A 16,208-nucleotide genomic window follows, 5' to 3' on the forward strand; every position below is an offset into this window, starting at 1 on the left:
TTTTTCAAAAATTTGTGAAACCAAATTGGACTCAAAGATGAAATTAGTACAAACTTGACACATTCAACTAGACTCCATTGTTAACGATGTCCATCCGTTGTTATTGCTACATACTCCATCTTCTCCATGGTCTCTTTCATATTTGCAAGCATGTTCTGATGCGACAGCTCCAACCTTGACGTGATCGTTTTCCACCCTGGTATTGTGTATTCAGTGGAGTGGTGGTGGCGTAGTGGCTAAAGCACAGGGCTGTTAATCAGAAGATCGTTGGTTTGAACCCCACGGCCACCACCATTGTGCCCTTGAACAAGGCACTTAACTCCAGGTTGTTCCAGGGGGATTGTCCCTGTAATCATTGCACTGTAAGTCGTTTTGGATAAAAGCGTCTGCCAAATGCATAAATGTAAATGTATTCAGGCTTGATGAAGTCCATCAATTTTCAAAGGGAAGCCTTTTCCCTCAACAAAACTGAGTTGAAGTGAATGACATGATGGAAATTTGCTTGCTTCGGCTAGTCTCTCCTATGCTAACACCTACGTGTCTGTGCTGAATATGGTTCCACATGGCTCCAGTAGTTAAATAGTCTCGCACATCCCTATTATTTACTCACCCTCATGCCATCCCAGATGTGTATGACTTTCTTTCTCCTGCAGGACACAAATTAAGATTTTTAGGAGAATATTTCAGCTCTGTAGGTCCATTCAATGCAAGTGAATGGGTGCCAAATTTTGAACACTCCAAAAATCATTAAGGCAGCATATAAGTAATCCATATGTCTCCATTGGTTAAATCCATATCTTTTGAAGTGATATTGTAGGTGTGAGTGAGAAACCGATCAATATTTAAGTACAATTTTCCTTGAAATTCTTCTTCCTGCCCAATAGGGTGCGATAAGCATGAAGAATGTAATCACCAAAAACACAAGAAGAATGTGAAAGTGAAACCTTTCCTGCGTCCGAAACCATGTACTGTCACAGTATGTACTGTATTTGATGAGAAATACACTTTTCGCTTTTTAGAGGCAGTATGAATAGAATTTGACATGCTAACATCCTGGTGCGTGCACATGGTCCCGTCACCATGTGCACGCACATGGTGCTCTTACATTTACATTTATGCATTTGGCAGACGCTTTTATCCAAAGCGACTTACAGTGCAATTAAACAGGGAGCAACCTGGAGTTAAGTGCCTTGCTCAAGGACACAATGGTGGTGGCCATGGGGTTAGAACCTGTGACCTTCTGATTAACAGCCCTGTGCTTTAGCCACTACGCCACCATCACTCCTATATCCAGTATGTGAACGTGACGTCTTCTCGGCTCCCGATGCATTGTGGGGTAGGAACGCGATCCACACTTCGGTTCCTGCCAGAAGTAGTAGGTCATCCTGGCATTTCTGGCTTACTGTCTTATGAATACTATGGATTCGGACATACTACTCCCCTGGCATTCTGTTTCTGGCGTACTATATAGTATGGATATTTGGACGCTGTGCCTGTGTCTCAATCAGCTCCCTATGTAGTGAATCAGTATATCATGAACATGAATTTGGCACTGGCAAGGGTGTTTATACACTGAACATTGGGACATTTATGAATCTATCACCTGCGACATGTTAATGAGCTTGTGCTTTGAAACGCTGCTGTTATTAATCAACAACATCACTGTATAAATGACACTATCGTTCATTTTCATTGAAGATAATCAAACGTACAGTGTTATTTTGAAAAATAAATATTAATCAGAATTAAAATGTTAAAGATTTAAAACATAGTCCATGTAAACATTACTTCCATGTAACCCTGGATTAGTGGCCTCTGCTATATTAGGCTATGTTTGCCTTTATTGTGTTGTGTGTTATCTGAGGTCAGGAATTTTCAAAATAGCTCAAACCCTCTTTATGCATAGACTCATTGTATTTGTCTGTTAAAAGTGACTTCTTTGGAAATTACTTAAGGGCTGTTAAACTGTATCCTGCAACCCACCAAATTCCTTTTTATATATTATTGGTAAACAGTATTCGTATTGCTTGTTACTGAAGTTTTAATGTATAAAATTGATTAGGTGAACATGATCTATATGTCATATGGCCTTATTTAATAATGCTCAATGTCCCTTAAGGAAACAATAAAGTGTGTCCCTATATGTTCATAAAAAAATAAATGATAATAAAACAAATAATTCTACACAGTTAAGCCTATATGTTGTATATATAGGTACATGTAACATATGCAGTATATGTACAATAATCCTTTCGCATTTACACAGAAACCTGAGCAGTCTGATGACTCACTTCTGCACCTTGATGATTGATAGCATTCAAACTGGTTCCTGGAAAACAGGTTTTAAGGACTTTTGCAAAGATACATAACCTTTATTGATTCCTTGAGGCAATGTGGTTTATTCTTAGATGTACACTTAAATGGGCATTTCAAAGAAGGATTGATCAGGAAGTGGAAATGCTGGATACATGAGTATCCAGCATTTACTTTTGGTAGAGACATCTTTAGCACCATCTTAGTGCTAAATCCTACTGTATCTTAGTCTACAGTCAGACATGCAGAGGTTGTGCCACAAAACCCAAGCCGCTTTGCTCCCTTCCTTAAACATTTGGTTTCTTTCCTTGCATCCTTTAAGGTATTAATTACAGGACTGCCACTCTTTCATGCACTATGCCTGTTAAGACTTGCAGCGTACCCCCTCTTTCTCTTCCCTGAGTTGCTACAGCAACCAGAATCTGCAGCCCCTCTTATTGGCTGTTTGAATCTGAGCTGGGCTGCTCTTTGCCTGTTGTTTTTTTTTTTTTTTTTGTTTAATTTGCTTACAGGGTATGTGGGTTATTCTAATCAGTTTTCCATCGCCAACGCAGCAAATGTTTACCCTTTACCCGTAAACTCTTACAGCACTTGGACTTGACCATTAATACATCTTTAATTGTTTCCATAGCCCGGTTGATTGCGTGATCTCTCAGTCGCACAGCTTGGATAAATTAAGCCTAGTAGTTGGATATAGAGGATGTTTTCATTTGGAGCCATCTAGAGCATTGTGCTCAATAACATTCAGCCACTAATATCCAGCTATTGATACTCTCATTGTGTCAACAAGCACGTCACAAGAGGATTCTATCATGTGAGATCATGGCAAGCATTGCACAGCAATGCATTCTTGCTGGATTGTCCTGTTGTTAAGTATTACATTTTGGCATGTAACTCGTCCCGCACTGTTTGTTACAAATAAAAATGATACCTCAAATCAAGCGGCTTGTTGAGAAGAGTTATGCTGTAACTTACCTAAGCAATCAGACTTACAGTTATGATTTCAGATTTGCAATTTTTGTTGGATGTTGTTGAAAAATATTGCTATAGAGATAACTAGAATACTTTAACAACCACATAGCAATGCATTGCAAAGAACTGCAACACACTTGCATCATAGTGTTGAGTTCTGTACTGGCAAGGACCACTCACATTTTCTTTATAAAATCTGCTTACACTTGTGTGCATTTGGCCCAGTCAGATTATGTCTTGAGGACATTGTGGAACCTTGAAGCAAAACATTCAGACAATTCCACTATCATCTATTCTGGACGTCATTCAATCCAGGCGCGAGGAAGGCCAGAGCTATCAGGTCACCCAGAGTTACTCGGAAGCAACTTAATCCCCTCCTCTCTTAACCTTCCGTCATTGTGGAGATGCCCATCCAACATATGTAAATAAACACGAGTCTCAGAATCTACAGTTCGTTGAGGATACAACAAAACAGAGTGGGGAGTAAAGACCAGTTTTGTCTTTGTGATTGCAGAACAGCATAGTGTGAATTAGGGACACAGTTGGTGTGATAGTTACTCTTAGCCACAAAACATACTAAGTGGGAAATGGAGGGGTTTGTAAAACCAAAGACTATATTTTTCATTTTTGGACAGAACATTTTAAGCTGAAGTAAAATTAGCCCTGCACTGTTAAAATGGATTCTAAGAACCAGCTGGATGGATAGGGTGTCTGTCTGGGCAAAAGGTTACCCCTCAACGGCATGCTGAAGTGGCACTAGTCTCCATTGGGAAAAATGTCTTTCGTTCCCCCTCCGTCTGCTCAGAGTTCAGGGGTTCTCAGAAAATGAGAACCTCGCCCAACACTCGCAGTTGCTTTGCCAGTAATGGACTACAGATGACTGTTGTCTTTTAAAGTGGAGTTCAAGAGAAGAAGAGTGATTTGAGCGTTAGAAATTTCTTTGCTTATCTCCCAGGCTAGCAACAAAAAAGTCCCAGAGCCTTGGGACTAAACAAGACTATTATTCCTAATGACTTAAACCCCCATTTCCTCAAATGTGGTTGTGTTTTCCAGTTATGCAACCCCCCCTCCAAACTTTTAATTTGAACCATTCCTTCTAAGAAACTGTGAGCAAACTATAAAAATCCTCTTGATATCGCTATAAAAAAAACTCTGTAAAGGGAATCCATTCATAATTTGCTGTGTTTTGGATCTGTGGTCTCGGACACTGCTTACAGTCAAGTCTTTTAGAAATCCAAGCCTTTTAAAATGCTATGCCGCAAATCCAAATAAAGTGCAAGCCAGCTCTAAAGCTCTTTCATGCCCACACCTGGGCCTGTAGATCTCAGGAGCAGGCCTGTAGACCTCCACCCTACACTGGTCTGTTTGTTTAGCCTCCTATTCCACCTCCACTGCACAATTAATCATATCCTACCGGGCCGCACAAACCCTGGACCAACTTCGGGCCATGCTTAGATGTGCCGTCCAAACTTACTGCCTTGCCACACCACATAAATATGTGAAGACAATTATTGATCTAAGAGTGGCATGACTGTGGAGTAAAGATTTTTCTTCTGAGACTTTGAAATTACTTGGTGCTTAATGAAAAGCTAGTAGAGTTGTTCAAAGGTACCTGGCGGCTTTTTGATGTAAGTGCTTGACTTTCTCTCCTCCAGGCACTAGTATTCTGTTAGACCTGACGGAGCAGTTTGGTCCTCCTGAGGTGGGGCCGCCCATGTTGCTCAAGCTACTAGAGGTGATCGAGAGGAAAGGTGAGCCCATCTCTAATTTTTTTGTCTCACGTGCATGCACACACTATAATTATCAATGTCTTCTACATGTACAAACATATGTATGAATTGCACAGGTCTAGACAACCCAACACTATACAGAAACTTCACTGATGGAGGAGGGCTTGATGTCAGACAGTGTTTTGATGGTGGTGAGTGACATTTTATTAGCTTCTGCATCAGGAAACTCTTACACTTTGTTGTAAATGGACACAGTGCATCATCATTTTTATTTTTATGAAGTGACAAAATCGAAGCCAATTGTAACATATTTAATCTGTTTACTAAGGCGAACATCTTAAGATTATTATAGAAATGCTTTGAATTGTGCTATTACTTTCTAAAATTTTGGTAAAATTTGTATACATTAAAAGTAATATTTTTGCTTGGCTGACAGTAAAAAAATCTCATAGACTTGCATTGAAGAAGGGACCTGAGCCATATTTATTGATCAGAATATCATAGTGACTTGGCGGTTGATTAATTGCTTTATGACTATTTTTTTAATTAGACCCAGCCTCAATCGATCTCGAGCACATGGACCTTCAGATGTTGTGTGATGGTCTGAGGAGGTTCTTTCAAGATTTGCCTCAGCCCGTCATCCCCTCTGCAATCTACAGCGAGATGATGCGCATCGCTCAAGGTGAGATTCCACATGGATTGGTGTACATCAGCATTAGATCATCATAGCCAACACTCTGGGGATTACAGCCATTTTCATGGTATAATATTAATCTGCATTAATACAGCCATGGATTTACACAGGAATGAGTTGCAGTACTTCTCCTTTTGCATTAAGTATGTGCTCTGAACTTGTTTAAATGTGGCCGAAGTCTATTTTAATCAAGTTTGTTAATTCCCCCGGGCAGCTATTTTCCAGTCATCGAAGTACCAATAAAATCTGACATCAACTTCATTATAAATGTAGCTTTTTTTTCTCTCTTTTTTTACCTCAAATCAGGCCAAAAATCTCTATTTGAGTACTGAAGAAGGACTCATAAAGACTGGGCATTCTATTGCCAAAAGCTGATTGGCTCATTTAATTGCAAAGCGGGACTTAGTTTCATGTAGCTACCATGTTGAGCATTCCTGTTTTTCTTTGAGTAGCTCGTCTCCTTCATATATGGTCTTTAATGTGGCACAGGAGGTGATGTGGCCTTAAAGCCAAACCTCATGGGCCTTAAAACCAATGATGTGACCATTTCTCACTGATTTTATTTAGTTATAAGAGCCACAGGGTGGTGCTATTGTTCTCAAGGTGCGTATTAGTAAGATGGTGAGCCTCCTACAATGGTAGTAAGGAACACCAGGAGTTGTCATAAAAGAAGAAAGTTTTGCACAGTCCCATGACTTTCTAAAAGCAGCAATACAGACTCATTTGGCAAGATTTTGTGGCTGCATCAATCATCACACCACATACTTTTATGTGTACACTTGTTCCAACGCTCATCTCATTGTGTGTCTACAAACCCAGGCAATTTTACTGAAAATAATTTTCAGGTGTTTTATCTGCTGTTAGATTAAAGATGTTAAATTGATATGCCCTCACTGAACATTCTGTCCAACTGCAGAACAAACTGTTGGCAATGCAAGCAAGCGTTTATCCATTTTGAGAGAGAATGCAGCATTTTTTCTCTTTGCATTTCTTTGTTGGGTCGTGCACAGTCACATGACTGGAAACAGGATATCTGTGGTTAATAGAACTAAAGCAAACCTGAACTTATCTGTGACATCGGCACTAAGAGCCAATCACCTTTTAAGAGTTTTTTACTCTATCATTGTCTCGCTTAAGATCTTTGTGCGGTTAGAAAACTGAGCACAATTTTCCACATGACTGCATGTACACTTCTTTTGCATATGTCCTCACTGACGATTATATGTTTAGCTATCACAGAGTGCATGAGACAAGTGCCAAGGGAAGTTCTGACGACATAAATGTGTGAGAAAGCCCATGTCTTACGTCCATCTGTCTGTCTGTCTCTTCAGAGGTGCAGGGTACAGATGAATGTGCACATCACCTGCGTCTGGTCGCCAGCTCCTCTACTCTTCCTCCGCAGTACTGGCTGACCCTGCAAAGTTTGCTACGGCACTTCTCTCACGTGTGCCAGGCGTCAGCAGCCAACTTGCTCAGTGCCCGCGCCATCGCTGAAATCTTCAGCCCGATGCTCTTCGGATATCAGCCCACCAGGTACACTCATACACACACATATGCTGATGAATCACAACATTGTCAGCTACTAGCAACAAGCTGACATTGATTTTTCCTTCCCAGCTGTGAGCCCAGCCCAGAGGCACACATCAGGATCATTGAAGTTCTTGTGACCAGTGAATGGAGTGACGGTCAGGCGGCTCCAGGTAAATACATTTATCACAATTACAAACCACTTAAGGGGCTGGCACTTTACTCTTATCAGCATTGTCATATACTTAAGGGCTTCTCACACTGCGCTTAACCCCGGGTTATCGTCTTTTTAACCCCAGGTAAAGCAACGTTTCACACTTGTAATTTTGAAAGGGAGAAAGCATCACTTTTAACCAGGGGTTATGTTACCCTGCTCCGGAGCAGTGTTTTGCCCTCTGACCTATCAAAGTGGCAGCCAATGATTACCAAAAAATTCAGATGATGTATCATCATGTATGCGATTCCAGTGCTAAAATCAAAAGATGTTATCACCAGTGGTTTTTTTATGTGGTGGTCAAAGAAAAGCTTGATGCTGATGTTGAGACATGTGGAAGCCCCTTTAAAGGCTGCTAATGGACTATACTTGCTTTGCATACAGTGGTGCACACTATTTTTATTGTAGTAATTTTTGTCAATATTAGTAGTATGGATAGTAGAATGATGACAATGAAACAATGTTAAAAGGAGGGAGGGGGTTTGAGGTTATTTGGGATGTCGTGAGCTGGACCCAATAAGTAGGCCTGAGAACCAGAGTTCAATGTGTTTGACCATTTGTCCTAACCACTAGGCCATGGCTCTAACTGACTTTCACATTTTTGCCATGGATTATAGTACACTAAAAACAGGAAATGATGGGAAGTAGATGGGGCAAACTTGCATCAGCGTTATGCCCACCACAACCTAATGGTTCAGAGCACATGTGCTAACAGCTATGACACACCTCAAACTGACATGCAAATTTTACATAAAGCAAATATCACTCAAATGAACAGCTCACAAATCATTTTGTAAGGTGATGGTTCTATGTAGAAGGATTGAAGAACTGTAGAGGCACCATTGCTAATCTTTACAAACTGATGGTCTTGAATGAGAAAGCATTGCATTCCCACACTTCAGCGGTGTGCAGGCATTACTGGAGTATACCACTGGTATGAATGTTTAATGGCTGAGAGTGCTCTGTAGATATCAGCGTTCCACTCCCTTGCTTTTGTGGGTCAGAGATGCATTTAGAGATGGGACAGTCCATGGAGTCTGGTGTGTCTGTGTGCATGTGTGTGTGCGTGTGTGGCACCCTGCCCTGAACACAGACTAGTTTTTATAGCACTAGTAAAGTCTCTGTCCCTCCTCTCACTGTCTTTATCTGTCTATCGCTCTTGGCCTCCCAAGGCCCCAAGATTGGCTGTGTGGCTGTTTAAATGTTTTATTACCTGTTTGGGCCTATTTATACCTTGCCTTGGCATGGAGCGAATTCAGCTGCCAGTAATTTGCACCTGCAGGAGGCTGGGTTGGGCCAGACGCACACTCGTCTCCTTTCTGCTCTGGCAGCTCAGTTCTTTCCTGTACCTCAAGAGCTTTTATACAAATGTGGGTACCTTAATCTGGTACTTGATTGCCTTACTGGCCTGTTCATACACGATTCCTTAACATGTGGTTTTGTGGGAGCGTTTGTTAATTTAGGCTCAAGGTTGCATATGTGTGTGCATGTTCCTAGTTACTGGTAACTATTTTAAGCCAGTGGCAAAAGGCACACTTGGATTTTGTTGGCTTGGACGTGTGGTCTGCTCCACAGAGCTCTCTTGTTTGCTCTCAACGGTGGACGTTCTGTCTCGCATATGTTCTCATACACACACACACACACGCAAATGTTCACTTCCGAGGACTTTACTCCACCCCCCGGCCCCCTTCTTGCTTGTGCCACATTCCCCTCCCAAAACATAAGGGTGCACAGCTCAGCAAATATTTGAACCTGAGTGAGTTAATCATGAGACTGAACCCTTGGAGCCAGAGAGAGTGAATGAGGGAGAGAGAGAGGACTTGCAGCAGTGCGACCCCAGCAATCATTAACCAATCATTATGAAGCCGTCCCGGAGCAGGCGTCACTCTCCACCTCTCTCAGACCTGCTTTAGTCCAGACTCATTGGCTTCAACCTGTTGCACCACGTTTGCTTTCTCGACTCGGATTTTGTTGGAGTCCTTTCTGGCTGCAGTGGTGTTATCAAAATGAAATAAGGCTTGTACATCTGTGGAGTGAGAATATTTTTCACGAAGGCAAGAGAAGCGTCTCTTGGATTTACCGATAATCGCAGGAAATGCTTAACAGACTGACTTGCTGAATAAAAGGCTGTTTGACTTCTGCTGAACATGCACAACTTGCAGTGTAAGTGTGTGGTTTTGGTGTCTCAGGAAGTTTGGTGTAATGATTGGGTTTCTTTGTCAGAAGCAGATGGGATCTGCATCAAAAGTAGAACAGTATGTTTTTGCTTTGACGTGGATTTTTATTTGGACCCAATTTTATTAAAAGTGTTTTAATAGTCGTTCAAGCAGATCAGCACTTTTCAGAATTCCTATTTTGTGTCTTCTCATGTCTTCTAAACTGAAGACAGGAGCTCTGTCAGGCTTTTTAATGTATCTCTCCTTTACAAGTGGCCAGCACTTCTGTGTATGGGGAGTCTGGAAAAAAAGACTAGCGCTTCCAAGTGCGACCTGCTATAAAAGTTGGTTAACCTGTTTAACTTAGTTTGGCATGCCTGAACATGCAAGGTATATGTGTGTGGCATTATTGATTGACTCCAAGTTTGGGGTCTAAAATATCTTTACACCTGCAGTGGTTTGGTTCAATTTAAGGGATGATTAAAATAAATGTTTACAGTATATCTTTGTGCTAAACTCCCACAGGCTGTCGGTTACACTTGACCTGCTACATGGCTGTTAAGTAGCCCAGATGAAGCTCATCTTTGACCTGTCATTAGAGAGCAGGGCATGACAATAGGCATGATCCTGGGGCCATTTTTAACCCTACTGAGAATTGCGGCTATTTCCAGTGCCCTCTCAAGGCTCGAATAGCTGATCCCTCCTATATCTCTCCGCAAGTTGCATTGGGGGATTATTAGAAGTATTTGTAAGCACTGCCTGCCTCCTGACCTGGCCTTGTCTTTGATGTAGCGACCGTCTATCTGCCGCTGCAGCAGCGATCAGCACCCTGCTTTTGTCTGCCTGCCAGCAGAGGGGCCGTGCTCATTGCCTCGGCTTGAAGAGAGGCGGAGCTCAGCAGAGCTGCATCACAGATACAGGAAGGGAGGGGGTGACAGAGAAAGACAGCGAGGCTTCAGTTCCTTTCCTCATTCAAAAGACGCTGTGCTGCTGTGTACCTTGCCTGTGATTTTTCTTCTTTTTTTTTGGGCAGCCTTGCAACGGCTTGGAAAAGCTTGTGTTCTGCACAGATAGGGGATATTACTAGATTATAAAGGAAAAGAAAAATGTAAATTAAGATTTTGTCGACATTCGAATGGACAAAGCACTGTTGCAATGACATCATTGCACTCTGGACTTGGAAGAAATAGAGGCAGGTGATGAGGCAGGAGTGGCCAGCAACAGTCCTGCAGCACTATTGGCTGGGGTAAGTGATGTAATTGCTTTCCCTGACCACATTCTCCAAGGCTTCTCAAAAATTGATCTCAAAGCAAGGAGTGAGAAGAACCAGGAATCATAGTGTTCGTTCAGAGAAGGTTTGGCAAGGAATCCGCATGCTGATCCTTCAAGATATGCAACACGCTATTAAACATGGTGGATTTAGAGAGTCCGAGACTTGACACTGGATCTGGATCAGACCTGCTGTTTTACATAGAACTAGATGCGCCAGGTAACTGATAGTTGGTGCATTACGAGTATGAATTGCCAGCACTGTCAGTGGTCTAGGGTGCACCCATTAGTGTCGAAACTAGTTTAATATTTTGGCATTGTCATGTTTGTATCTGTTCTTATGCATTATCTGTTCTTATATGTAAGTTGTGTCCTGCATGTAATATTGCTTGTGTTGATGGATGACTTTAGGTACCCCAGAAGGCACAGTAATGAATGATTTTTTTATTAGATTCTTGTAGGTGTATCAGGTTTAATATATTTGTCTGCTTGTGTGATTGACTGCTACTGCACTGGGCAAAAAAGTGCTTAGTGACTGAAGTGAACAAAGGAGATAGAGTGAGTATGCATGGGGTGGAGGAAGGGGGTGAGCAGGATAAAAATAGCCCACCGCTTCAGCTCTGCCTCATGCTCCACAGAGACTGCACTGCCCCCGCTGCATCTCGTCACTCAGACCAGCAGCCAATCAGATGCAACCTCTGCTTCTTTCCAATAAAGCAACATATTCTCAATGGCTATGGATTCTTGCATATTGCATCGCTCTGAAAAGCCCATCACTGGGTTGATGCCTACAGCCCTGATGTCATGCTACTTGTACATTCAGTGCAAATTGTGTTCTGAAACAGTTGTTGTAAAAGTTAAAAGGTGCTTGAAATAACTGTTAATATTGTCTCTGTTTAATATCCCCATTGAGTAACTCATCTGTGCAATCAAAGCATTTAAGCTACAGGCTTTGTACAAGTTGAATATTCTCAATAAAATTTAAATGGTGGTGAAAGGATTGAGTTTTTTGGGGAGGGAGTCTTAAATGCAAAGCATTCCCCCCCAAGTCAAGCATCTGACCGGCCACTGGAGAGCGCATGAGAGGCATGCGCTTAGCTGCATTTAATAAAATGGAAAATGCCGGAGGTGAAAGATCTAGTTAACTGCAGCAATCGCTGCCTACTTTTAAAACGTGTCTCTCCGTCGCAACCGGATGAAGCAATTGGCAGGAAACATGCTTCGCTAACTTGACGAATAACAGCCACAGGGTGTTTTCTGGGGTTTTGTTTCTTTGTCCTCATCAGATTAAAACATTTGAAGTATTCCTTTAGTTACACAAAATTGAATGCACAGAGATGTCAGGACGCATAGGTTGCAGCATGTCCGCACATGTTCTCCATGCAAATGACCTTAAGTGGTGCTGGTCTGTTTAAATGTACACCAGCAGTACTGTTCTCAAATGGTCTGTCATTCCTCTTTTAACAGCACTACCTCCCAAGCCACCCAAACCGACGACTGTCACAAACAACGGTATGAACAACAACATGGCTCTGCAAGACGCTGAATGGTACTGGGGGGACATCTCAAGGCAAGTACCCATCAAACCTAACTTTTAGTTTGACTAGTGTGCATGTTTATTTTTTATCATTACTTCAAAGGCTTCATTTATTAATTTGGGACCTGTTTCTGGTGTAGGGAGGAGGTCAACGAGAAGCTTAGGGACACAGCCGATGGTACATTTTTGGTTCGAGATGCCTCCACTAAAATGCACGGAGATTACACTCTCACATTGAGGTATGTCTTTTGTTAACCAAAGCTACTACCCCGATTAGATAATTTTTGTCCCAAATTCTTAAGGAGTGCTATAAATCCTGCTTTTGATTGGATATACAGGAAGGGTGGTAATAACAAGCTGATCAAGATCTTCCATCGAGATGGGAAGTACGGCTTTTCAGACCCCCTGACCTTCAACTCTGTGGTTGAACTGATCAATCACTATCGGCACGAGTCGCTCGCCCAGTACAACACCAAGCTAGATGTGAAGCTATTGTATCCTGTGTCCAAGCACCAACAGGTAATAATCACCTAATGTCAGTGGAATATTGAGTGTCCTTGAAGATCTTCAGATCATCAAAATGTATGGCCCTGATACCTGTAATTCAGAAGCTTTTAATTGTATTCATAAATTTTTTACAGGATCAGGTGGTAAAGGAGGACAATATTGAAGCTGTTGGGAAGAAGTTGCACGAATACCACCAGCAGTATCAGGAGAAAAACAGAGAGTACGACAAACTCTATGAGGAATACACTAGAACATCACAGGTTGGTTCTCTTTTCCGTAATCTGTGTTTTCTATATAGTCAAGTGATCATACAAAGGCTGCCAGGGAAATCAGACACAATCTAACATGCATTTGTCTACCTTTTAGGAAATCCAAATGAAAAGGACTGCAATTGAAGCTTTCAATGAGACCATAAAGATCTTTGAAGAGCAGTGCCAGACGCAAGAACGGTACAGCAAGGAATATATCGAAAAGTTTAGGAGAGAAGGCAACGAGAAGGAAATCCAAAGGTGAAGGCTAAATCTGAAAACTTTTATGCCTTTTGGAGAACAATTCAAAATGTTAATCCATCTCTACAATATTTCATTGCAGGATTATGGGAAACTATGACAAGTTAAAGTCACGCATCAGTGAAATAGTGGACAGCAAGCGGCGTCTGGAAGAAGATCTAAAGAAGCAGGCGGCGGACTACAGAGAGATCGACAAGCGGATGAACAGCATTAAGCCTGACCTCATCCAGCTCCGGAAGACCAGGGATCAGTACCTCATGTAAGTAGCTCATCCTCCATAGGTCCCGTACTTTAAATTGGACACACGGGTTCTTGAAAGAGGTGTTATTGAACTATTTTTAACTTTACGCACTGTAAAAGTGCTACGTTTATGGCGCAAGACTTGTTGCAACAGCTAATGATGTCCATCTGACGTATGTTCACATAGACCAACGATTAAACAAAACAGACAAAATGCAAGAACACGTTTTCATCAATTTTAACGTTCTTTTCCGATGCACCACAGGTGGTTGACCCAGAAAGGAGTCAGACAGAAGAAACTCAATGAATGGCTGGGAATCAATAACGACAACCAAGACGAGTAAGTATTCTGCTTTCTCCATTATATTCACAATACATCATATTTCAAAATCCTCCTGCTTGCAACCGCTCACTTGTCACTTCTCCGCTACAGTCAATACTCAATGGTGGATGACGATGATGATTTGCCACACCATGATGAACGCTCATGGAAACTGGGCAACATTAAACGCCTCCAGGCCGAGGCAATTTTGCGGGGCAAGAGAGATGGAACATTCTTGGTTAGGGACAGCAGCAAAGCTGGATGTTATGCCTGCAGTGTTGTGTATGTATTATTTTATCATTGAAACTTGAAAATTACTACGAGTTAATATTCATGATAGACCAATATTTCAATTAGACTGATTAATTGGCCAATATTTGCTATTTTGATGGGAATTGGTATCGTCACATAACTGTGCCTACATTTTCCACCCAGTGTCAGTTCAGAAATCTGCAATATGAAATCTATGACAGCTTTGTAATTAAAAAAAATATATTTTCAAAAGTTAATATTGAGTACAATTGTGTAAACTTATTTTAAATCCAGCAATTTTTGAAAAATTGTAAGGCACTGACAACTGAAACAGTCTCTTTGTGTTATTGCAGTGTGGATGGCGAGGTCAAGCACTGTGTCATCAACAAGACACCCACAGGATACGGCTTTGCTGAGCCCTACAACCTTTACAGCTCACTCAAAGAACTAGTCTTGCACTACCAGCACACGTCCCTGGTTCAGCACAATGATTCTTTGAATGTCACGTTAGCATACCCAGTTTACGCACACCAGAGGCGGTGAGGACTAGTTGAGGACACCCTTAGGACTCGTTACAAAGCCGGGAGATGAGAACGGGCCTCCCTCGTGTGGAGACGCCTCCAGTAGGGCTGCTGCTTTTTGACTTGAAATGACTTTGTTGGAAAAACAAGAAAGCGAAACCCAAAATGAACATTTCAGCCACTGAAACTTTTGCCAGTCTGAATGTAGTTTGAGCAGAAAGTGCTCAGCTTTAACTCTCTCTCCCGAAATGGAGGACTTTGGAGGCCTTTTCCAAATGGTGCTTGTCCATTTCAAAGCTTTACCCGCTGCTGGAATGTGGAGTGTTGACTTAAACCTCTGGAGTGCATCTTTTTTACCTCTTCTACCCCATACCTGCTCAGTTCAGGTCCCTTTTTGAGTGTATGTGCATGTTTGTGTGTCTACGAGTGAGTGAGAGAATGTGTTTTGACCAAAACTCACAGTATCTAAAAGCTATTGGAATGTTCAACACGTTTGTCACGAACAGACCATGGAATCAACTGATCAAATGTAGCAAGATGGCACTTTCGAAATGGTATCTACTAGTTTTCCTGCAAGAGACTTCTACATGAATGTTTGATATGACATGCCTTGTCTAAAAGGGGCTTAGTGATGAGAAGAAAGCAAGATGTTTGATGGCATTTTTTTTGTGAGCATTATAATAACATGACTCTAAATACATTTTTTTTTTCATTTATGGGCTGGTCTTTAAGGAACTGAAACATAAACTTCACGCTGTGTACATACAGACACAAAGCTATGTGACAAAAAACCATATTGTACCAAAAAGAAACGCAGTTCCTTCTCAGTCTAATCTGCTATGCAAATTCTGTGTTTTCTGTCTTCTGCAGAGTTGTGATTTTATTTTACACGTTGCTACCATAATATAAACTTGTTTTTATTGCTTAAAGTCTTTTTTTATGTCAGTATCTAAGAGGATATTTTAAGTGTCAAAATGGCAAGAAAGATTGCTTCGTTTTACAGAGAAAGTGAGAAGAAAAGTACTTTATTACATATTTCTTTATTAGCCGCTGGTAAAATTAAAGAGTATTTTATTAGTCTTTTTCACTTGGAGCTGATTTTCTCTTGGGCAGAGCCTGGAGGACATTAGTGCTGCTTCTGTCTACAGTAATGGTGATATATATATATATATATATATATATATATATATATATATATATTATATATATATATATATATATATATAATGTGTGTAAAACATTTCCACTAGAGCAAACAAACGAATACATTTACAACTGAAATCACTGCAATTGAATGCTTTGTCAAATAACACAATAATGCAGTTTCCCAAACAATATAGAGGTTCCCTAATCAAGAGCATATCAATTTGATCCTCTGGAATGATGGAAATAAAACACATTTATTGAGGTGAAAAAGACTCTCTCATTCCTTATCGACATAGTAT

General features: G+C 41.2%; 1 protein-coding gene across 4 annotated transcripts in view; it reads left to right on the top strand.

Annotated features, from left to right (window-relative positions):
• LOC127634251 (phosphatidylinositol 3-kinase regulatory subunit alpha-like) overlaps nucleotides 1–15,952 on the top strand; it is a 31,851-nt gene extending 15,899 nt beyond the window's left edge. Inside the window, exons 3-16 of one of the 4 annotated variants that reach the window (XM_052113709.1) lie at nucleotides 4,941–5,036; nucleotides 5,132–5,206; nucleotides 5,566–5,697; nucleotides 7,041–7,242; nucleotides 7,327–7,409; nucleotides 12,343–12,449; nucleotides 12,557–12,651; nucleotides 12,751–12,931; nucleotides 13,054–13,179; nucleotides 13,286–13,428; nucleotides 13,511–13,687; nucleotides 13,934–14,008; nucleotides 14,102–14,272; nucleotides 14,596–15,952. In XM_052113709.1, coding sequence (XP_051969669.1) covers nucleotides 4,941–5,036; nucleotides 5,132–5,206; nucleotides 5,566–5,697; nucleotides 7,041–7,242; nucleotides 7,327–7,409; nucleotides 12,343–12,449; nucleotides 12,557–12,651; nucleotides 12,751–12,931; nucleotides 13,054–13,179; nucleotides 13,286–13,428; nucleotides 13,511–13,687; nucleotides 13,934–14,008; nucleotides 14,102–14,272; nucleotides 14,596–14,785 — 1,853 coding nt within the window. In that variant the 3' untranslated portion in view covers nucleotides 14,786–15,952. Of the gene's footprint in view, nucleotides 1–4,940; nucleotides 5,037–5,131; nucleotides 5,207–5,565; nucleotides 5,698–7,040; nucleotides 7,243–7,326; nucleotides 7,410–9,177; nucleotides 9,614–9,750; nucleotides 10,853–10,872; nucleotides 11,096–12,342; nucleotides 12,450–12,556; nucleotides 12,652–12,750; nucleotides 12,932–13,053; nucleotides 13,180–13,285; nucleotides 13,429–13,510; nucleotides 13,688–13,933; nucleotides 14,009–14,101; nucleotides 14,273–14,595 lie in introns of those variants that run through there. The other 3 variants (XM_052113726.1, XM_052113734.1, XM_052113719.1) reach the window with 3 other exon arrangements.
• Nucleotides 15,953–16,208: the final 256 nt, after the last annotated feature.

Source organism: Xyrauchen texanus, chromosome 4 (assembly GCF_025860055.1).
Source record: "Xyrauchen texanus isolate HMW12.3.18 chromosome 4, RBS_HiC_50CHRs, whole genome shotgun sequence".
Lineage (NCBI taxonomy): Eukaryota > Metazoa > Chordata > Actinopteri > Cypriniformes > Catostomidae > Xyrauchen > Xyrauchen texanus.